The sequence below is a fragment of the Sordaria macrospora genome, chromosome 1, assembly GCF_033870435.1.
Source record: "Sordaria macrospora chromosome 1, complete sequence".
NCBI classification, from domain to species: Eukaryota; Fungi; Ascomycota; class Sordariomycetes; order Sordariales; family Sordariaceae; genus Sordaria; species Sordaria macrospora.
Genome location: NC_089371.1, coordinates 4,125,945 through 4,148,878, shown reverse-complemented (window position 1 = coordinate 4,148,878; position 22,934 = coordinate 4,125,945). Strand labels below are relative to the sequence as shown.

Genomic DNA, 22,934 nt, shown 5'->3' with positions numbered 1-22,934 from the left:
CACACTCTTTTGCTCGGCGACGGTGTCCCAGATACTACTCAGCTGTACCAAGCTTTGTCTAGCAAACTGCCGATTCTGGAAGGGAGTAGGTACACCTTGCTTGTTTCAGGGCCAAGACTTCAGTTCCTTGTCTTGATTTTATTCAGGCCGGTTCATTTCAAGGGAGAAATTTCAAGGGAGGAGGAGAAAAGAAGGCAGAAGAAGAAAGGATATGCCGAAAACTTGACTCTGGTACGACTCGAGTATACAAGTACAAGTTGGAGATAATGTGTTGTAGGTACACAAGCCCATACACACAAAGTACAACGACGTTAAAACCTGGGCACGGCATGAAAGATGCCGGCTTGGGTACCGATGACCCAATTAGTCTGTCTCTCATTCAGTTCTGGGCATCGTGGAGGTAAATTGCGGTGAAATAGAAGAAGACCGGTCATCCATGTGAAAACGGGCCAAGATGAAGAAATACAAACCCATCATCGTCCTTGCTCACCCATTCGACGTTTGCGTATGTATCGGGTTGTTGGCTGGAGACTGCGGCTCGCTAGCAGAATGGCTTCCTCATGTTGATGAGGGAACATTCCTAGGGAGCTTTTGAGGGACGGTGTTGGTGTTGGAGGCCTCGCTTGGTCGCCAACAGTCAATATCGATCTTTGGGGTCTCTCTCCGATCTTCACTCGGGGCCCTTTTCCTTTTTGTCAAACCTCGAGAGGAAAACTTCGCTTCCACATGAAAGAAGACTGCGGTGGTCCCTCGGTTTGCTTGCGTCAGCGCAAATCTCCAGAGACACGGGCATTGACTGGCCCGGCGCCAACTCCAAGTCTCCAACAATTCTCCAACGTCTTTTGTGCTGTGGCCTGTCATCATCTTGCATGTGGGGAGAGCAAAATCGTCCAATGGGCCGCCGCGCTTTGGAACCCCCTGTTCGGACGGGAGCCGGTCCCTGTTCGTCGGGATTGGCGGGTCTCGGCAACCGCACTAGTTTTCAGCTGGAATGGATCAAGAAGGTGATCGCGAGACCGACCTCTGTTCGTGGGATAGGGGTTGTTGCTCTGAACGGCGGCCCAAAATGGCACTCGAGTAAACAACAATACACCATTTGTTATACAAAATCTTGATATTTATACATCATTTCACTTCTTCTCAAGCATGGTGTCCAGAACACCGGACCCGGTTTTCTGGTCCTTCAGGTGCAGCTGCGTGTTGCCCGCTCCTTCAAGCCTCGCCTTCTTCTTCTGCTCCATCAGATGACCGGCAAGAATACCAACAATCATGCCGCCCAGATGGGATACGACATCCATGGTATGGTTCCTGCTGAACAAACCCCAGATGTTCAAACCTCCAAACAATCCAATGAAAGCCAGTCCCTGAACACCAGTATATGGATCAGGAGGCAGGCCAAAGATCTTGAAGCCCTCGAAGCGATGCATCCAAAAGTAGGCTGCCGAGATACCGTATATGGCGCCGGATGCGCCGAGGGTAGTCATATGGAAGTTACCCTTCAGGACGAGCCAGAACAGACTGGTCAGGAAGCCAACCGATCCGGACAAGACATAGGTAGTAAGGAAGTCGGCCCGGCCAACCTCATCGTGAAGCCGGGTGCCAAAGAACCAGAGCATGGGCATGTTGACAATGAGATGGCCCCAGACAACCTGGTGAGAGAACACGGCGCCAAGCATACTGAAGGGCTTGGGTGTCGCGGGGGAAATCAAAAACCACTGGAGCAAAGGCTTCCACATGACGGGAATCTTCCAGAGGAACCAAATCATAACATTAGCGCCGATGAGGGCGGCGACGGTGGCGGCTGCTGGAGGACAATCGGGCCATAACCTGTTCTCGCGGCTGGGGGCGACGTAGAGATGGGAGTAGGTGAGGAAACCGGCAACGAGGAGAGCGACAAAGACGGTCGAGGGCAGCAGACGCTTCCACGCGGGCATCTTGGGAGGCTCCTTGAGGTCGGACATGGCCCACTGCTCCCATTCCTTTCTCTTGGCGCTGACTTCACGCTTCGGGGCGTCTTCCGCTTTGGCGAGAGGGCCGGCCTTGCCGTTCTTGTATTCTTCCTCGAGCTTCTTGCGTTCCTCTTCCTGCTTCTTGAGCTTCTCCTTCCAGATAGCCTCGTTGCGGGCGCGGATGGCATCGAAAGCGCTCTTGCCGTAAACCGACGGGGGCGCGGGTTTCTTCTTCTCAGATTCGTCGACGCCCTCGGTATCGTCCTGGTACATCTTGAACCGTGACTTGTACCCGATTGCCTTGGTGATGTCGCCCTCCTCGGCCTGGGCCTGGGCGTCTTCTTCTTGTTGTTTCTCAAGGGCTGCCAGCTCGTCCTCGGCGCGTAATCCGGCGTTCACGACCTCGTCGACATAGATGTTCTTACGGAGGTAGTCCAGGGCGGTTCTCTTGTCTCTAGAAGTGTAGGCGGCAGTGTTGACTTGGAGCACGGGGTCGTCAAGGGTTCCAGCGACGCGGCGACCGTGAAGAATCCTCAGCAGCTTGTTCGCCGCATGAGTGGCCATCCCGGGCCCGAATAATCGAAGAACCTCGCCAGCTGCCAAGTCGTTTGCGCGGAAGGGCAAGCCCTCCTCGTCCTTGTAGTTCGGGGGTAGGTCGACATAGTGAGTGATGATTCTGTTGTGGGCGGCAAACTTGAGGGTGCGTACGGCGATGCGCGGAACCAAAGAGGGGACGAGGAGTGATGTCGAAGAAGCGAGGACGCGGCCCCGGTTGGCGTGCCATTGGTTCTGGGCCGTGGATGGGATCAATGTCGTGGAAGAGAAGCATCGCGTGGTGGTGGGGGCGGCGGCGGCGACGAGCAGTCGGCTACATGCTTTTGAAAAATGGTGAGCGGCGACCTGGACGCCTGGCCGAAAGGCATTGACGCCCAGGGAGCAGTTCATGGTCACGGAATGGGCGCCCTGTATCGCGCCGTTTCGCGCAAACTGTCCATCAAGGTTGAATCCGAACTCGGGAGTTGTTGGACCGGCCCATCTGGGGAGCAACTGGAAAATTGGCCAGGGAAAAAAAATGACGGAGCTCTCGGGCCCGGCAGGCAGCTTTGTACAATATGATTGGTTGTAAGAGGTCCGATTGGCTCCATAGAGGGGCCGTCTCCAGATGCTCTGCCCCTGTCCTTCAGGCACCTTTGCGGGACGAAAGGACCCCCGCCTTACAAGCTTCCAGAACAAGCTCCCGTCCAGGCAATCGAGCTGCGACGTCAGGTCAAGACCTCGAAATCCATAAGAAACCAAGACAACTAAACACAACCAAAGCGCAGCCTTCTGTTCATCATTCACCAAGGCAATCTTTGAAATACGAAAAAATAAGCAACACAGGATTTGCCCTACATTTTCACCGGACCTTGACGTCGTGATCTTCAAGATCCCCACCACAATAAACCTGCAAAGGTACATACTTCCACTTGCTGCTATAAACAGGTAGCATCAGTACAGCCGACTATACCTGCCTACTCTACCTACCTTGACGATAATCGCAACGGAACCACAACAACCGTATCGATATCTCACCTCGATTATCACCATTACGCCCCAAAATGTCAACCTCCACCGAATCCCTCCCCATAACCCCCCAGGCTTTCGCCGCAGCTCTGGAGGACCTCCCCGTCTCGGCCCTGCACCTCAAGGTCCTCGAAATCTACAACTCCATCGCCCACCTCAAGTACTCCAACGAGCAGCTGCGCCCCTTTGCGGAAGGCATCGAGGCCCCTCTTGGCTCCAGCAGCAGCACCGGCGAGTCAGCGCAAAACCAACCCGACCCGGACTGCGTCGAAGCCATCCGCGAGAACGAGCAAGTCATAGTCCGTATGGAGGAGCGCGTCCAGCTGGTCAAGAACGAGGTCGAGCGCAGGGGACTCAGCTGGACCGAATTCGAAAGCAAGGAGGAGGTCGAGGCTGCTGCGGCGAGGAATAGGGCTCGCGGACCGGTGGAGACTGGTGAAGACTCGGACAACGAGGAGGAGCAGCAGCAGCAACCGATGACAAATGGAACTTCGACGACAACAACAACAACACAGCACCCCGCTTGGATGGATGGGACGTTCCAGACTGGAGTGATTAGAAATGGAGAGATTGTCATGGACGATGTTGCTGGATCGAGTAGACAGCAAGAGCAACAAGGTGTTGGTGCCGCCACTGGCGCTGGCGCTGGTGGTTCGCTAAGTGATGAGGAACTTAGGAGGAGGATAGAGGAGCAACTACGGGACTTGGGAGGGGAAGGTGACGAGGAGGAAGGTGGTATGCACCTGTGAGAGGCAAGCGATGAGAATAATGGACCGGAAGAGGGTGGGTCTTGAACAACCTGAAGGGAAGATTGTCGCTTGTTCCACGGGGCCGGCTGGCGTATAGAGGGGCGTTCTGGTGCATTTCTTAGTCGTTCGGATACCAGGACACTTCGAGGTTATAAAACTCGATTTAGACAGATGCTACAGGAGAAGAAGGGCTGGGCGAGAAAAATATTGTCGGATCTTTTCAACTCGTTCAAATGGGCGAATCTTTACACAGCCATATCTAGAGCGGTGATGGATCAACAATCTTGCCTACAGGATCGGTTCTTGTCGTTGGCCTGAACTCGGAACTCATCATGAAGTCTTCCGGGCTCGTCTGTAGTTCTTTCCCACTGATTCCCTTTTGGAATCACGGTGTTACTCCGTGACGTCCATCAGCACCTCGAGCATCTCCCATGGCCGCATCTCCATATTTTTCATAATTTCGCCGTCATGTGTCCATAGGACACCTGAGGCTGAGTATCAGACACGCCTCCCACGGGGATTGCAGATCTGCTGCTGCACCTGGTAGTTGTGAGACCTTCACACCACTTGCATATCATCCAATCGGTCCACCAAACTTGGTGGATTACCTAGAAATTTTTGGCAGTCGTCACCCATTGTCGTTGAAAATGCACCAGTAGTATAGGGTAAGTCTACAATACGCTGCTGCACTTCAGAAGATACTTGTGCTGGTGGAATGGTCGCCCCATTACAGTAAAAACCCCTGCTTTTGCAACTCAATTCCGGCAGTATGGGGAAGGGTCAAAATCTTTGCAATAACTAGCCATTTTGCAACTACTGGTGCCTCAGCTACATGCAGAAGTGAGAATCCGGGCAGCGACAACAGTTGCACTAACTAGGTCACTTTGTATGGTGTTTGCAAAAAGGGTGGGGGGGTTGCAACTGCAAAGGTTTTTACTGTATATAAGCTCTAGGTCTGCAACTGTTTCTCAACAACCAACTACGACAGCTGATTAACAGTTGTACATCTTCCGTAGTATAGTGGTCAGTATGTGAGCTTGTCAAGCTTGAACATCAGTTCGATTCGCTCGAGACCCGGGTTCAATTCCCGGCGGGAGAGACCAAAAATTCTTTTTTCCTCTTCTTTTTTCCTCTTCTTTTTTCTTCATCCTCGCCTCCTTTCTTCGGCAACTGTCGTTCGATCTCCTTTCCTCCCTTTTAATTCCTTTTCTCATTTTTATCTCGCAAGCACCAAAACCATCAATCACATACATGGTTGTGCGAGCCATTTCAACCACGAGACATTCCAAGATGTTCGTGCTACGTTTCCAACTCAAAACAGACCATGTCCCGAATGTGAAACAACGAACGAGTCAGTGAGCTACGCTAGTCCGATGTAGAAAGTCAATCAAGACAATCTCTCTCGTTCAACTCAACTCAACCAACATAGGCAGGCAGTTGGGGTGGATGAAACCGACAAGTATGTTCCCTTGTCCGTCTAAAAAGTCACCATGGCCTTCACCGCGCCTCGTGCACGGAGAAAGGGGAGTAAACAAATATCAGCATCTGCAATTTAGGATCTGATCAAGAGTGAACCACAAGTTATCAGATATACATACGTGTCTCTCTGATAATGGATGGTAATGAAGAAAATGAAAGTGTGTTTTATTCTATCCTGTTCCCTACGGTACCGAACACTCTATTATTCCCATTCCCATTCCCGTAAAAAAGCCCGTGATTCCCATAAGAAAAGGAAAAGCCAAGAAGAAGAACATGAGATGGAGGAAAAGAAAAGCCAAGTGCTATTCTCCTTGGTTTCCTTCTCCATCCCGTGCTTCTTCTTGTTCCCAATTCCCATATCTCCCAATTTTTCCTATCATTTTATAAACCCTTTCGTTCCCTTTCTTAGTTTCCCCTTCCCCTTTCCTTTGCCCAGGCCAAGCCAGATCAGACTCAGAAGACCCAGAAGACTCATCCCATGAGCCCCACTCCAATGATGTTGATGCCGACCCGTTCGAGCGATGTCGAAGATGTCAAGCCCTGCTGAAGTAGGGTATGGAAGTAAGACCAAGAAGTTGTCGTAGTCGATGCCACCATGGCCGATGCCATTTCCATTATTGACGTTGTCATCATCGTCGTAGTCCATGCCGGAACCATCGTAGAGATCAAAATGGTGTTGTTGATGACCACCACGTCCCAAATCATCTGCGCCCACAGCCATAGCCATGACCATGACCATGACCATGACCCCAAGCTAGAAACCAACACCCCACACAGGAACCCAACAAAGCCGATCAATAGCGCAACGGCGACCGTCAGACTGGAGCTGACCTCTTGGTCGAGCCAGCGTTGACGTAGGCGGAGCGTGCCGAGCCGGAGGTGGAATATTTCGTTGACGGTGACGGAGCGGGTAAATGAGTTGAGGTGGAGTTGGGTGGATGACTGCGGTCGTGGCTGTTGTTTCTTTTCGACTCTAAATTTTTTTTTTCGGTTTACTTTTTGTTGGACGACTTCTTATGTATGGCTGAAGAGAATGGATTGAATGGCCATGAGCCAAGAAAAAGGGAGGAAGGGAGGATCAGGGGAATGGAAAGAATTTATTGACTGCAAAAGAAGAAAGATGGGATCATTAGCCCACCCATTCGTGGCGCGGTAGGGGAGAAAGATAGGCAAGGCAGTCGGATGGAGAAAAAAAAAGACTTACAGAAGAGTAAGCGAGACATCACCCTGCAGTCTAGCCTTCAGCTCGACCTCGACATCGAGGTTCAAGCCAAGCTGGAGACGGACGGGCTTGGTGTCGGCCAGGCGGGGAAGGATCTGAGGGCCGGTGAGACCACCCTGCTTCTGGAGGGCGCCCTTGTTTCTGCGGCGACGACGGCCGCGGGAGTCAACGGAGGAGCCGTCGGAGTTGGTGTCGTCGAGCTGTGGTTTTCCCATGTCAGACATTTTTTCTTTGATCCGATGATATCTTACTACTGCTGCTACTGATTCGAAAAACAAAAAAACGAAACAGGGACGCGAGGGAGGTTCAAGTATTTACCTGGCGACGAAGGTCAGCGAGCATTTCTTCCTTAGTTGGGGACAAGAAACCTGAGCGGGCTCCGGCGGGGACAGGGGGGAGGTTAGAGACCTTAGGCATGGTAGGGTTGGTGTTGGCCATCTTGAAGGTTGTCGCGGTTGGCGAATAGGAAGATGAGGTTGGAGAAGAAGAAGAGTCCTGGTGAATAGTAATGTAAGTCACGGACTGAACCTGAGTCCGTGTATGCTGGGCGAAAAAGACAGGTGGTTTTCGCTTGCGCGAGTTGAGAGACTCCTGAACGAGACGAAGCGGCTGAGGCTTGCTCGAGCTGAAGACGGTCCGGGGATATGGACGGGAGGGTACAACAAGTGGTGGTAGTGAGAGTTTGGTGAACTGCCGCGGCGATACCGGGAGTGGAGGGTAGTAAGGAGGCGGTCTTACGCACTGTTTGTGGGAGGAATGGTTGTCAAGACTGACTAGGTTGAGTTGAAGGAGGTTGCGACGGTTGTTGGCTGACTCTGACTGAGAGTTAACCGGAAAATTGAACGGTAGTGAAGGTCTTCTTCGTGGAACAGATGAATCCTGTTGCCGAGACCGCCACTGGCTAGCTCGCGGGAGAGTGTTGTGAAGAGTAAGTGGCGGTTGCCTTTGATGAAGATAATCCACGCCGATACGAGGCCGTGAATAAGAAGCTGTTGGAAGAGGGTTTGGTGGAGATTGTTGTTGTTGACTGGTGTGAGACATGAAAGGCTACATTGGGCGAGCAGAGGACAGCATATATAGGAAAATTGGTTCGGGAGGCGGACAGAGTTGGTGGCTCCCTCTTGGGATTCCCCGGGACTCGGGACTCCGGGATATCGACTCGGTCTTGTCCATCCTGCTGAGTGTCACCCCCGGCCTTGTCCGGCTATAGCCAACGGCCATTTCGGTATGTTCTTGTTCGATATGAGGGGTATCACGTGCCCCTGACCTGGAGAATTTGGGGATCATAGGGCGATACAGGGGCATTGGGGTCCGTGGGTGAAGCTTGAAGCGGGAGGCGAACCGTTGGTTTCTCGTACGACTGGCGAGGATGAAACCCCGGCTCTCCCACGACCACGTACGTGACTTGTTCGCCCAGAGGATCAGACAACGCGTCCGGCAGCAAGGTAGGCCTCATGAAGCCATTCCTGGATGAATGAACGGTTGTGTGCCGTCTCAAACCTTCGGTGTTCTCGAGTGTCATCCGGGCGCTCGGTGTTGTCGTTATTCGCCCCTGGAGGTCAAAGCGCAACACAGCCAATGGTACGCAAACTGTGTCACAGATGAAACATCTAACCATTCACTACTCTTCCACTGGCACCATGATCATCATCAATGGTAAGTTTTCATTTGGGATCCTGCTTTTGGCGTTTGGAAATCCATCATCATACATGCAGAAAAATCTGTCTTTCGTCTACCAATTGCCATGCTTCCCCGGATGGCCGTTGCTTTGCCAGTTCCGAAAGCGAACTCTAGCATAGGCGAGTCTGTATTACTTCCTCAACCATCTCGAATCATTCTGCGACGACCAAAGTCTGAGGCATTATTCATTTGTGTATCCTCAGCCTAGAACAACATACGCATCCCGGTCTCCTCACGACTCGATATATGGGGCGCTGCTGTGATTTGAAACTGTTTATCATAGAAGACGGTGCCGGAGTTCTCCGAAGGCTTCCAAAGCCCCAACAATCCGTCTTCCTTCACACTTCCTATGGGCATCCTAACCCCTGACGGACCGTGAGACCCTGCATATTTCGGCCCTGGGATCGCTCGGTTGCTATTCCGGTACCAGCGGTTATGGAGCCAACATGCATGCACGGTAAATCGCTAAAATGGCCAAGCCGAGCCCCGAGTCTAAGCCAACAGACGCCAAGGGTAAATGATCCTATCGGACGGACGTGGAAGTGCTATCGAATGATCCCCTTCTGGATCCCCTTCTGGATCCCTCATGCACTCAACAGGTCTTTGACACTCATTCCCCGCCCCGTCCGCACGGTCCCGGTCGCTGCGGCTGCGGCCCTAGCGGGGCCCTCGGTGTTCGTCGTCGACGCCCGCCTATCATGTTGGGTGTGTTGGTTCAACATGAGAAGAGCAGCCGTCGCCTCATGGTCGAGGTCGTTTCGTGATACCAGGTAAGGGCTAGTCAAAGCTGGACCTGGGGCGGTTCGTGTATCGTGCGTGTTGCCATTGCCGCCGTACAAATGCCCCCCAGCGCCAAAGCCAGCGGGCGAGGCAGTGACAGATGAACCACTGAAGCTGTAGTGTCTTTGATGATCTACCGATGCTACAGCTAATGAGATGGAATCATGTCGATCTCTTAACTGCTGCTGGGGTGGTATTCCCGGAGACGCGGATGGCTGGTGGGAAGAGGTGGTCGCGGCAAGGGCAGGTGAGGAGGCTGGTGAGGGAACCCCTGACGAGTCCGACATCTCGACATCCTCATCTGGAGGGACTTCTGGTCTCACTGAAAAGGAAAAGGCAGACTCCGACTGGAAAGGTTCACGGACGGAGGGCGTTGGGAGACTCTTCGTCGCATTTCCTGGCTCTGATGGAACCGATTGATGACGGGCCTGGAGCCTAGCGACACAATCTTCTAAATATTTGATGTATTCTATCGAGGCCTGAGGTCATTCGTAAGCTTCAAATCCCCAGTAGATGTTCTTGAGAATATGATACTAACCTGGAGGATAGCCAGCTTGTGCATCTCGCCGGTACATGCCGGTATCATGCTTTTGAGGAGAGCAAACTCTTCGTTCATCTTGGATCTCCTTCTTCTTTCAATCAAGCTGTGTGCTGTCTTCCTTGCAACTTTTCTTCCTGCCGCACTTTGCTTCTTCTTAGCGCCGCTTGTTGTCGCCGTTGGCGTGGCCGACGCTGCATTTGTCGAGGCAGACACCGTATCTGAGCCCGGTTTGTTAACGGTCGAGTCTTTTGAATTTGGAGCAGGTGGCTGGGCGGCAGCAACTTCGCGAGGCTTCATCTGGATGATTCTGCGTGACCTCGTAGGAGGAGGAGGAAGAGCAAAATCGCTCTTTGATGAACCTGCTACGGTTGCTGCACGCCTTCGTGACTTGACTGTCTCGCTTGGTTGCATTGGATATCCTTTTTCTGGCGTTTGTGGAGGTGTGCATGAAATGTTGGATGGTATAATGGCAGGTGGTGGTAGTTCGAACGACATCTGAAGGGAGGCTAGGAATGGATATTCCTGGGCTTTCATATCCGTGGATGATACTGGTGTAGGCAACGACCTCTGAGGCATCGTGATCGGCTTTTCGTACTATCGTAACGGCCTAAACCAGCTGGGGGATAGGTAGAGGCGAATTTGGTGGTAGGTATGTATGGAGGGTTGGGAGCCCCAAAATACTGAGCTTCAGAACCACACCAAAGTCGAACCGGGGAAGCTCAGAACAGCCTGATGTTCAGACGAAATAGGTAACTGTCAGGTACAACTGACGTTGTAGGTGCTGCACAAGATTCGGCTTGAAGGATGGCGGGAATCCTCCAATTAGTGGCTATCACTTGTGCTTGTAGTTGCGTCTGGCCAAGAGAAGACGATAAGACGATCTTTCGGGTGTCGCCTTGCACTGGTAGCTGAAGAATGAGCAGAGCAGAATTCAACGGTTATACGATAGGTTCGATCAAGTGTTGTCGAGAGGTACAGATGTCCCAGCACGGGATTCAGAATCGGGGTACGCCATCAAAGGACAATATATGGACATTGTGCTTGCTGGTTCTGATGTAAGATCTGAATCAAAGGGATCATCCAAGGGCTTGATGCTTCAGTAGAGGGCGGGGAGACGAACGTAGGAAATCGACAATCGTAACGTGCAGTGCATCTAGAGAGCATGGAACACTAGTGTTTCCATCTCCGAAGTGCACTTTGAAGTCCCAAAGGAGTCGCGTGCCCAGCTCCTTTCCAGTAGGCACGAGGTGGAATCCTCGATGCTGATTGGACAGCGTCTTTCTTGGTGTCTTGTCAAGGTGTCAAATCCGCCTGCAAGACAATGTCGTCCAAGGTTGTGCCTTTGGATCTGGACCTCTGTCTGACGCCGGCTACAGGAAGTATGGATACCTGCCAAGTCTTTGCCATCATGCTCTACTGCCACAGCCACTCTTGGACAAATGCTTGTCCTATCTACATCGTCAGTGACCATCGAGGTCCCCAACCCTTTTTACAGCCCCCGGTGCCATCCAAGCTCTTTTAAGGCAGCCCGCACGTGGCCTTTGAGGGTCAAGACGATCCTCGACACGGGGCAGAACGACGGGCCGTCCGTAACTCTCGCGGACTCACAAAGTCAGAAGGAAAGGGTAACAAAGGCGCGTAGGGTGAGGCGGTTGAATTAGCGATAAAGTACCTATGCCATGTAAAGCCAGCAACACAATGCAACTTCAGGATCGGGTTGTGATTTGATTTGCTAGACGCCTAATCCAACAACATTGCATTTGTCTCAACGCTGCCCATTAACACCTCCGTCGAAAGCACCTAAATGAACACATTTACAAATGCCGGCTCCCTGTATTACAACTCCTCCTGAGCAATCGGAATCGATAAACCAGCACGATGGCATTAGCTTAGGACTCCAACATGTTATCGATAGACGCTGCTCTTGTACGACATGCGCTGCTGGGAGGTGCCAACCAGTCTCTGGATGAATGCTCAGTGCACACAACCCCATTGACCGTGAAGTCCTCGAACATGCGAAGCGTCAGGAAGGGATCGACGTCAGTATCATCAAAGTCGTTTCGAGATCTGGTGCTTGCCTGTATATGAATAAGGTCTTATTCTACCTCATTGCTGGGATAGGTCACCGTCGTCGTAGAGTTGAACTCCTCTTTGATACTTCTCATACTGACAAACCGGCTTAGAATGTTGATGCTGCCGGCCTTGTCATTTGTCCCGCTCGCCCGGCTGCCACCAAACGGCTGCTGGCCTACAACAGCACCGGTGCTCTTGCAGTTGATGTAAAAGTTGCCTGCTGCGTTGCGGAGTTTCTCCTCTGCGAGGCGGATGACGGCCCGGTCCGTCGCGAAGACTGAGCCTGTCAGCCCATATTCCGTGGCACCGTCGATGATATCATAGATAGAGTTGGTGCTATCTACGTAGTCATCATAGACATAGACTGTCAAGACGGGTCCGAATAGCTCCGTCGAGAAGAGCTTATGGTCTGGCGTCTTGGACAAAAAGATCGTCGGCTTGATGTAGTAGCCAGTTGAGCTGTCGTATTCTCCTCCCGTAATCAACTGGAGTTCTGGGTCTTTCCTGCCCTCGTCGATGGCTGTGCTCAGCTTTTGGAAGGAGGCGGCATGAATGACAGGGCCGATGAAGTTGCCATGGTCTTGGGGTGGGCCGACCTTCAACTTCTCCGTTTCTTGGACGAGAAGCTCCTGGAAATCGGGCCAAATCGACTTGGCAACGTACAGTCGGGAAGTGGCGCTGCACTTTTGGCCCTGGTATTCGAATGCACCGCGGACCGTCTGGACAACAGCATTTTGTAGATCGGCAGACTTGTGAATCAGGTGGAAGTTTTTGCCACCGGTTTCGCCAACAATGCGAGGATATGACCGGTACCGACCCTCAGCAACTCCAGCGCCAATCTGCCCATAGAGCTTGCGGAATACGGCAGTGCTGCCTGTGTAGTGAAGAGCCGCAAACTCCTTGTGCGCGAGCACTTCCTTTGTCACCAATTCAGGATCGCCTGGAACAAACTGAATGACATCGGGTGGGAGTCCTGCTTCGAGAAGGGCCTTGTACAGGATGTAGTTGCTGAGAATCGCGTGATCGCTCGGCTTCCAGATCACAACATTGCCCAGTAGTGCTGCCACGCCAGGAAGGTTGCCCGCGATGGCAGTAAAGTTGAAAGGGGTAACAGCATAGACAAAGCCTTCCAGTGGCCTGTACTCGACGCGGTTCCAGACGCCAGGGGAGTTATGTACCGGTTGCTCAGCGTATAGTTGCTCCGCATACTGGACGTTAAAGCGGAGGAAGTCGCACAGCTCGGCGGCAGCATCAATCTCGGCTTGCCAAGCGTTCTTGCCTTGGCCCAGCATTGTTGCGGCCATCAACTCGTAGCGATACTTGGTGCTGATCAGATCGGCTGCCTTGAGGAAGACTGCCGCTCGGTCAGCGAAGGGCAGGTTTTCCCATGCTGGCTTTGCATTCAGGGCGGCGTTGATGGCCAAATTGACCATTTCGGGAGTTGCCACGGCATAAGTGGCTATCTTTTGCTTGTGATCGGCCGGGTTCACCTGGTACTTGGTGTCTGCTTTGCTAAGCTAGGGTTATGCGTGTTGGTTAGCAGGCAGGTTTGGATGAACGGGTCACTAGAAAAGTCTTACCGTCCTGCCGCGAATCACAATGGGAACTTCAACAGGGAGGTTCTCAGAAAGCGCCGTGTAGGCTTCCGTGAGCTTGTGCCTCGATTCGGAACCTTTGGCATAGTGTTGCTACCCATATTGTCAGACATGCCGGTTATATAGGGCTCAGACATACTCACGTTCAGCTCATTGGCCACTGTAGGAACCTTGAAGGTTGCGAGGGTCGAGTTCGCCCTGACGATGTTGGCTTTGACCCCCTGGCGACGTAGATGTGGCCTTAACAGTGCCGGGGTGAAAGTGGATGAGGATATACGAGCGGATCTCAGGCCACTCGAGGTGGTAAGAGACAGCCTCTGGAATCTCTGTGCCGACATCGTGTTGGCTTTGACCTGGTTCCTCGGTCCAAGTGGTCCCTTCTGTAAATTTGTATGCTTTTCAAGATCTCAGGCAAGATCTCAGGTGCAGGGGAGAGACAATTGCAAAGGACCGGAACTGCCGTTGTACGGTCGCTATTGTGGCAGCTGTACACTCAGGAAGTGCTTCGTGTGGGATGTCGCCTTTGGACTTTCGAGTTGGACCTGCCTAGAGAAGATAGTTGATCTCGGCCGAGTACCTGTAGGCGGGCTTGTGGAATTGAATATTTGACGATGGTGTTAGAGTTGAAGTTAAGAGGAACAGTTGGACCCTTCCCGTCATTGGCGTATGGAAACCACCCCTCATCGTCTTCCCCTCACAAGCGGTTGCTCTTGCCCTGTACGAATGCCTTCAGCCCGCTCCTTCCATCTCTCTCAGCCAATCCAGCTCCAGGTTATGATTGACGGATCGCTTTGTGACGGCTTTAGACATGTCGAGCTGCACGAAGTCCTCGCCGTTTGACGTTATCGTGCGGGGCTGGGGACATCTCATTGGCCAATATCTTATTCGGGCAGGAGCGTTGTTTGAACGATAAGCCGATAACAAGGGTGCTGGCGCCGATGAACCTCCGGCTATCGTCTTATCGTTTGTCTAGAAGCCGAGCTTCACATGGCAGTTCAACTTCCAGTCCTCAGTCAGCGATCCGTATTGCGGAGTTGAAGGAGTCCGGAAGGTGTTTTGAAGGTTCGAAAGCCCGGTTGTCGGAGGCAACGGGTTAGCTTGAGCCGAAGTATGAAACGACATGATGGTCATTGGAGATCTCTGTTTGCAGATACGAAATAGAGAGATGTTATTCTAACAGCGAATTCCGACGAATATTGACAAAATGGAAGAATCAGCTCTCAAGAGCAGTTCGCGGTAGTAAAACGATGAGGAAGTGGCAAGTGACGGATTCCGTTGACGAAAGTCTCGTCGGTCGTTGGATGTTTTGATGAATCTGGGGGTGGAGAACTGGAGAATCCCGCTAAGCTCCACGAGCCCACTGTAGTCCGGGGGCGTTCCCGCGGCATCATGCAAGTGTCTGACTCGTGAAGATGGGACTCACAATCCGGACAACTTCGTGAACTTCCGACTCCTTTCTCTTCATTCATATTGAAAGGACTCACGTTAGAAGGATACAACGTCCATCTTTAATCTAGTGGGTTTCCTTGACAGAGATACCTAATGCTCTACGTACCTCCCGAGTTGCCCTAAGAACAAACCGATCACATCACGATCCATTGGGTCCTAGACGTTACCAACACCTTCGAAATACTCCTACGCGCACCAGTGCGTTTTTATTATACCTTTCACCCAGCTTCATCGACAGTTCGTAGATCGCAGAACGCTTAATGGACTTTAGTCGATATTTCTCCGAATTATTGCACTCCATATAACACTTTCACACCGGCCTTTCTCAACCGCAACGAGCGGTATTGTGTTGTCCACGTTCGGTTTCTTACAACCGCTCGCCTCTTTACCTCTCCGAGGGTGCTCAAAGAACTGAAATGCCCGCTGGCATTTCCTTGTGTAGGTTCAAGCTACAATGTGATATGTGGTTGCCAACCTCACGTTCTATCAAAACAGTCTTAAAATATCGGCCCTCACAATTGAACCCGACCGAAACAGCGGAAGTAAGCCCGAACTGCTTCTTGATACCAGAGAGCCCTTTGTTTGTTGTTTTCACGACAAGACAGCTCACAGACGGCACAATGAGAGAGAGGGTGTGAAGCGGATCAACCCCACGGACGAATCACCGGTCATAAGTGCCCCTTCAACAAACTCTCCCGAGCCCTCCAAACCACGGCCGTTGCCAAATCATTGGCCGTTGCCATAAAACGAGGCCGGCATTGACTACCACTTGACCACTTGACCACTTGAAACTCGAACCCCACACCATTACGACATGGTGTTTAGAAGTGATAACTGGTTGACGATAAAAGCCTGAAGTTTGGACCAAAAGGACCACCTTGTTCAGCCCTGACAGGCTTGCCGTTGCAAACCCCAGGCCCAGACCAAGAGGAAGAGAGGTGAGACGACGAGTCGACGATGTTAGATGGCGTCTGAGAGGTCTGGTTGGTTCCCGAGCTCGCTTCTCCAGACCTCTCGATCATGACCACGTCACTGCAGGAACAGGCGCAGGCGCAGGAATCCCGGCCGCGGTCGTTTCCTCGGAGATTTTCCCGTCCAGATATGTGTTTGATTTGGTAAAAGTGCAAGCAGAGTGGTCGAATTGGCCTATGGGCTATGGCTCGGCCCGGAGCCCCATGGTCGCTCGAAGGGGAGGGGAATGAGTGGTAAGCTTGATAATTGGTCTAGTAGTTGGATGTATAATCTCAGGGGTAAATACTCAACTACTACCCATATCGGACCTTCGATACTATCTAACCGTCGCAGAAATCTGATAAGTCACAAACCGGTCGAAAGCGTCATGTGCTGCTTAAAAATATGATAACTTGTAAAGCCTCGCCGAAATAATAATGGCTTGGATTAAATCTGAAATAAGATCCTTCTTAGTTAGGATAACTTTGGACATCAAGACCACAGCCATATGCAACTCGCCAGGGGCAACTACCTAGTTACAGTAGTGGTCTTTTCATTTTTCAGCCTTCCGTATTCTTCGCTTGCGGGATAGACACCGGTCGACTGGAAGCCACCGCCATCCACATTCCAGTTTCTTTTACCTAGTAGTCCAACGCATCTTTGTGGCTGGCGAGACTGTCAAATGACAGCATCTTACACAGCATTTTGGTCCTGCACAGCATCTCGCACACATAGTACCGCGCGCAAAGGTAGGTCAACTTGACCGGCGTAGCGGGTTTTCAAGTTTGTCCTACGGGAATCGATAACAACCATTCGCCGAACTCGAACATGTTGATGTTGCGTGTGTGCAAACTTACATCGTTATGTGCCCACCACAAATCCTTTGAATCCTCTTCCAAAAAATGTTGTGTAATTTTGAATGTGAAGAGGTAACTTTTGACAGCAGCAGCAGCCGGTCTGAAGAGGAAGATACGTTCAACCGTACATAGGTGAGCATGCTTTTGCAAACTTGATTTTGTCCGAGTACTTATCCAGAAATGGGAGTATTGAGAATATATATCGACGGGAACAAACATGAACCGCATGGGCGCTTGAGGGGGTGGGAAAAGCAGTGTCCCGGCGGGATGCAGCCACCAAAAGCGGTGTTTGCGAAGGAGTGAGTGAGGCTTGTGTACAGTTTTTTTTTCGGTAACACTCTTTTCGTTGTTGTGAACGGGTGGGACAGTGCAGATATCCGTTTCTCTCTTGTCTTGTGAATCTGCCTCGATATCTCTACAAATACCCCAGTGATACTAGCGAAGACGGGCGCAATGACGGGATAGACGGAGGGGTAGGTGTTCTAAAACGTGGATTCGAAATGTTGGCATGCAGCTGGGCTCAGAGAGCATCACCAACCTTTCTTCTGAGCACACGGGAACTAAAAGATGGGGTAGGCCAGGCTAGGTAGGTAGGTATGCAGCGGATCAAACAACATCCGCTCCAAGCGTACACTACACCACCACCACCACCACAGTGAAACCCGGCTGTATCGAGGCACAAGGCAACGTTTGCACAACGACGGCACCAACGATCATTGCCCAGATGGGATCCATAAGCGCGGAGGGACAAAGGATGGGCGGTCATTGAGACAATTCAGGTTCACTAACGGAAAAGGGCCAATACTGTATTAGGTGCTTTGCTGCGGGTGACGATTGCTAATGCAGGAACAGGATCGCATCCCATCCATTGCTTCTTTTCTGTCTGCACCCGTTCCTTTTGTTCTCAGTAGAGGGTCTCTCCCTTACATCTGGGTTCAGGCCGGTCAGTGATATGGAAGTTATGTGTCTTGCCCGCTGTTGTTCATCATGATATCGTATCGAGGAACGACACTCCATTAGGCTACTAGGAACAACCTCACAGGATCGGAATGCCAATCTTCAGAAAACCTGTTATCGAGTTGATGGAGAGAGGAAAATGGGACGATGTTTTGAGAGCTTTGCTAGTAATGTAACGGTATGGCCCAAGCTCTTAGTGATCAGGAACAGGTGTGGATCGGTGGGGTAAGTTGGAAACAGTGCCTGGCCCGCCCGTTTCCTGCACAATCCAGAATCTTACCGGGTTAGGCCTAGCTTCTCCGAATAGCTCCACATACCCCAGACGATTTGTTAAGGCTGTTAAGGTTGCCGATTCCAGATGGGGTAAAATCTCCATCTTTTCTCGGAGATTTCGTGTGGATTTTTTATTTCCTCCTTGACTCCTCCGATTCAACCGGCGATGACTTTGAAAAGATGATGCTGTACCCGGATAGTGATACCCAGGCAGTGGTCCAAGCATTGGTCCTAGACGGAAACGAAGTGCCGTGAATGAAAGAGCCCCCAAGAGACCGTTGTTGGATCCATTTCACTTCGGACCATTCTCTCATATCAGAATTTCTGTTCCTTGCAACTGAATCTGCCCCTTGTAGACTCTGATAAATCTGAGCTACTGCAGTGAGGTAGTGTAAGCAATCGGCCCTGCAGCACTCACTTGCACTTTCCACTTCAGAGACTCAAGCAACGAAGCGGAAGCCTGGCCGGGACATTTGGAAGACCGGGCTTTTTCTCATCCCCCACCCTGGGCTGACCAGCCAATAAGCAGCATCCACGACAGAGAGCGGGCCCTTGGATTTCAATGTTTCAGGAATTGCCTCTTGTCATCCATCGATTCAAACCTCTCTTTTGACCATTCATGAACGATAATTGATATCTGTGGGCGTTGATTTGTGAACTCGGTCGGTCGGTCCAGGTCTCCGAGGCGGTGAGCAAACATGGCAGCATTGAAAGCAAAATGACAATTTCTTTGTTCGCATTGGGTTCGGCCATGTCATCGACAAGGGAACTTGACGTTTCATGCCCTGGAGCTCCACGATCCTGTTTCCGTTTTTTGTTTATTGAAACGTCCGTCGAGTCCCCATCGCCGGGCATGCTACGCCTCCCCTCGAACAACACCCCGCCGCCCCAAGCACGCCATTCATGAAATCGGACGGTAGCAGCTTTTTTCAGTTTTCACAACCTCAACTGCGACGGTGCGATGCAGTGACCTATGCCGGCTGTTGTCTGCTGTGCCCCCACGATTGCATCTTGCTTATCATTGTTGTCATTTACACAACTTGCAGGCCGCATTGCGGAGAGTCTGTCGCCGAAACCATCCGCTGCCTATTATGGACTCGTCTATGTAAGATAGGTATCAACATCCCATTAAAGCTGTTTACATACTGAACCCCTCCAATCACCCCCAAACTCAGCACCGTTTGCGTGGAGATAGAGGTGGCTTTTTTTGTTTTGTTTTTAAATTGTACACTACACTACGTAGAAACGTAGGTATACAAACCTGCCGGCGTACCGCCTGTCTCGGTCAAGTGCCCGGAAGGGTTCCATTGTCCTGTCATCCAAGCGGGGCGTGTCCGATCCCACGACCAAAAGATCTGTCTGCCCTTGGCAAGTTGACCAACCATCACTTGAGAGTTGAGACCATCACTGCAGCTTGACTTTGCAGGCCTGTGGCACGTGCGATGCTTCCATTGTACACTTGTCCCAAACCATACATGGGGAACTCGACCAACGACCTCTGAATGGCTCCTACGAGGATATTGTTGAGATTCACATACCTTCCTCTCAATTCCGACGTTGGGCTTACACATCCATAACGGAACGGTGGGACTGCGGGTGCCCCGAAAGGGGTGGAACTGGGAGAATATGCAAGGTACTAGGATCTCGAGTCTTGCTGGTGCTCACACCCACCATCCACCACCTAGTATCCATCACAAAACGCACACTTCACCACACCCCGCCCGCCTAGCCCACGCTCCTGCCCAGGATGGGATAGTGCCCGTCCTTTGTTGATGTGCCTACAGCACGGACTGGGAATCTATATGCCGGTCGTTCCTTTTCCAGGTCTTCGTCGATTTTTTTATAGCTATAACCTTGTAGGGTACGCCACCTACTTCCGACCTCGTGGTTGCTTCCTTGCTGCTGCGTACACTGTATGTCGGCCGGTTGGGACCAAGCTTGCTTGCTCTGTACTCCAAGCGGTTTGAACATCAAAGAACCACCTCCTCTCGTTTATCCCGCCCTTTCACCTTTCTCTCTCTTCCGAGCACTCTAGACCACAAGGCCTCTGTGCCAATGGTTTGTTCCTCGAGTTATTCGACGTCTGTGTTTTCCCTCCACAGTTCAAGCCGTCTACGTTTATCGCCGCACCTCTTGCTTTCGAGTTCTTCATCCGCTCCCATCAACTCGAGTCGTATGGTAACGAGTCGTCTCTGAGATTAACACCAGCTCAATGACTTCTTGAAAAGGTAAATCATAGGTTTTTTTCTCACATTTCGTACCTCACCCATGGCCCTCTTTCTTTCACCTTTCGTAAGCCAAGCGTGATATAGTACCAACGGTCAGACGTCAGCCATTTGTGGAAAAACTCAACAGGACGACCGGTCGATTTCGAAACAAAGATTTGGCGCTCTATGGGCAAATCCGCACAGGAAACTAATCATACCGATCATGAGTGCTAACAACATCTTCAGCAGGCATTTTTACGCTTGTCGTACCTACCAAGCTCTTTATTTTCTCGGATTAGACCCGTCTGGAAGCTGGCAAGGAAATTATCATTCACGAGTCTCCATCAAGTCAACTTTCCGATCGTCATCCTTTCTCTTCTATGCCTTGTTTTTGTGAGAAATACGGCAACCCGTTCTCGACTTTCATTTTCATTTTTTCCTCCATACCTCACTTCATGTCCCTATTATGCCCCCGATCACGACCGTGACGAGGTTTGTCCACGCCGTTACACATCAGAAAAGGGGAGACCCATTCGATGGCGACGACATCGATGCCACGAGTCCAGACACAGGAAGTAAGCTTCTCACCATCATCCTAAGCAGCGCCATCCCCATCGTGGTCCTTCTTTTGGCGGCTGTTGTGATCTGTCTATGCTGGAGGAAGAAACAACGGCGGATACGGCTATTTTCACGAACCGTCACACCTGTCGACGACGAGGAAATAGCAACATGGAAAAACCCGAAGAGTGAAGAGGCCGGGTTTACGACCGGGGACAACACCGACGTCGATGGAAAGAGCAGACCGACAACTGGGGATCGTTTGAACACCAGCCATGGGAAACAACCATCAACAAGCTCGGTAAAGAAACCCGCAAGCGTCATCGTCTACAGTAATCCTCAAGACCAAGCAACAGCTGGAGAAACCCGCGAATCCCTCGACGAAGGGTCGCCTCGGTCCGCCGCACACAGCACCCACAGCGGCTATTACGGAAAGACGAGCATCGACCGCACGCCACTACCACCAACCCCCATCCTCGCGAGAGCTCCCAACTCCCGAGCCGGCCTCACAGACGAGACGGTACCCGGCGATGTCCCGTTCATACCAGCGCCCAAGCGCCAACCCTCTCGGCTATACAAGCTACCGCCAGGCGCACACGCCGTCGGATCATCAGCACCGAGATCGAGACATGGGAGGAAGAGGAGTTCAAAAAGCAGCACCAGCAGCATAGGCGGTTACTCAACCTTCCACAGCAACAACTACAACAACAGGGCAGCATACTACCGAGGCGGAGGCTATACATCCGACACAGGAGGAGGGGGAAGAGGGGCAGGTGGAGGATTTCCCGGGCGCCATTCCCACGACCACGCTCGCACCCGCAGTATGCACCACCAGCATTCACGTTTTCACTCGGGCGTGACGGTTCCTCCGAGGTTGTCGCTTGGTGATGATGCGCGGCTTTCACGGAGACAGTTTTTGAGAGAGGAGGAGATTGGACGGGCAATTGGGTGATTTGAGTATTGCCTATACTTCATGAGCTCTCGTCCGTTATCATCTTCATCTCCATCTCCATCTCTCTCTCTGGCTAGAAAGCCATCCTTTTCCAAGCAGATCTATGATCTGCCTCCATCCACTTCTAAGCACCGAGGTACTAGAAGCTACCTCCCCACACACTTTGCACTTTGTTCTTTTGGATCCGAGGCCAAGTCATGCCTTGGACCACAGTAATGCTGGCTCATTTGCCGAGATGCAGGAACATTTTCTTTTTGAACTTTTGTTTTTTGGTTGGTCTTCAGGGATGACTCACAGCCAGACCAAGCTGGCTGTTGAACTTGTGTTCAGGAACGAAACGAGGAAACTTCATGTTGGATATACCCTTTTCTGGCTTTACTCTCCTTTTCTTTTCTGGGGTTTTCGTTCACTTTCACTGCCATTTCACAAGTATGGAAGCTCTGTTCAGCAGGCCGAAAGGAGATGGGCGTTGCTTCTGGACAGACACAGTCTGGACTGACTTGTGTATTGTCGTGGGTCGTTGGGTCATTTTGTATGATTAGGTTGTATTGGGGTTGGTGGTTTGTGGTGATGTTTGTGTGGTTGTTTGCTGCGAATGAGAAGTAAGCGGCGATTGGGAAGATACGAGGTTTTGAGGAGCTAAAGAGATAACCTGGTAACCAATCTTGAACCAGCCACAAAACTTCACTTGAGTTAGATGCGACTATGGAAGTGAACATTGGACTGAGTGTATTGTCCAAGTATTTGCTGCTGAACATGAACATGAAAAGAATAAAGAGATGAGCTATTACGATGGTCGTTGATGCTACCATACAGTCAAATATTGGTGTATATGTGTTAGCCAGGTACTCGGAACAAACCATATGCAGTCACTGCTGTGACGAAACGATCACCCGAATGTTTTTAAAAAAAAAAACTAGCCAAGAACATGTTATCGGTTTCCGTGAAGACATGTTCAGGGCGCTTCTGGCCTCCAATCTTGAGCAAGATGCATACAGTTGGATGTAAGAATGCCCATGAGACGTGACCCGAGGTCTAGAGCCAACAACCTTTCCAATGGCAGTTCGAGGCCATTCCGAGTTAATTTCAGGGAAAAGGC

General features: G+C 51.4%; 6 protein-coding genes and 1 non-coding gene across 7 annotated transcripts; 3 read left to right on the top strand and 4 right to left on the bottom strand.

The window, feature by feature from the left end:
* Positions 1–1,130: 1,130 nt before the first annotated feature.
* Positions 1,131–2,894, bottom strand: SMAC4_02809 (uncharacterized protein; the record flags this gene model as incomplete). Its single annotated transcript, XM_003348264.1, has 1 exon — positions 1,131–2,894. The coding sequence occupies one exon, from the start codon at positions 2,892–2,894 to the stop codon at positions 1,131–1,133; it is 1,764 nt and encodes a 587-aa protein (XP_003348312.1).
* A 318-nt stretch (positions 2,895–3,212) lies between these two features.
* Positions 3,213–4,559, top strand: SMAC4_02808 (uncharacterized protein). The gene has a single exon (XM_003348263.2). It carries the CDS (start codon positions 3,548–3,550, stop codon positions 4,259–4,261), a length of 714 nt encoding a protein of 237 aa, XP_003348311.1. The 5' UTR covers positions 3,213–3,547; the 3' UTR covers positions 4,262–4,559.
* A 708-nt stretch (positions 4,560–5,267) lies between these two features.
* On the top strand, positions 5,268–5,360 carry SMAC4_13076. Its single transcript has 2 exons — positions 5,268–5,304; positions 5,326–5,360. It is a non-coding gene; the product is annotated as a tRNA-Asp (tRNA).
* Positions 5,361–5,888: 528 nt separating this feature from the next.
* Positions 5,889–7,457, bottom strand: SMAC4_02807 (uncharacterized protein). The gene is made up of 4 exons (XM_003348262.2): positions 7,281–7,457; positions 6,945–7,162; positions 6,572–6,713; positions 5,889–6,494 (listed from the first exon to the last, which is right to left on the bottom strand). The coding sequence occupies exons 1-4, from the start codon at positions 7,398–7,400 to the stop codon at positions 6,117–6,119; spliced, it is 858 nt and encodes a 285-aa protein (XP_003348310.1). The 5' UTR covers positions 7,401–7,457; the 3' UTR covers positions 5,889–6,116.
* Positions 7,458–8,579: 1,122 nt separating this feature from the next.
* On the bottom strand, positions 8,580–11,124 carry SMAC4_02806 (uncharacterized protein). The gene is made up of 2 exons (XM_003348261.2): positions 9,961–11,124; positions 8,580–9,901 (listed from the first exon to the last, which is right to left on the bottom strand). The coding sequence occupies exons 1-2, from the start codon at positions 10,537–10,539 to the stop codon at positions 9,227–9,229; spliced, it is 1,254 nt and encodes a 417-aa protein (XP_003348309.2). The 5' UTR covers positions 10,540–11,124; the 3' UTR covers positions 8,580–9,226.
* Positions 11,125–12,020: 896 nt separating this feature from the next.
* SMAC4_02805 (uncharacterized protein) lies at positions 12,021–14,245 on the bottom strand. The gene is made up of 3 exons (XM_066089844.1): positions 13,775–14,245; positions 13,617–13,724; positions 12,021–13,553 (listed from the first exon to the last, which is right to left on the bottom strand). Exons 1-3 carry the CDS (start codon positions 13,967–13,969, stop codon positions 12,060–12,062), a joined length of 1,797 nt encoding a protein of 598 aa, XP_065945674.1. The 5' UTR covers positions 13,970–14,245; the 3' UTR covers positions 12,021–12,059.
* Positions 14,246–19,964: 5,719 nt separating this feature from the next.
* Positions 19,965–22,636, top strand: SMAC4_02804 (uncharacterized protein). Its single transcript, XM_003348259.2, has 2 exons — positions 19,965–20,346; positions 20,572–22,636. The coding sequence occupies exon 2, from the start codon at positions 20,792–20,794 to the stop codon at positions 21,833–21,835; it is 1,044 nt and encodes a 347-aa protein (XP_003348307.1). The 5' UTR covers positions 19,965–20,346; positions 20,572–20,791; the 3' UTR covers positions 21,836–22,636.
* The last annotated feature ends 298 nt before the right edge of the window (positions 22,637–22,934 follow it).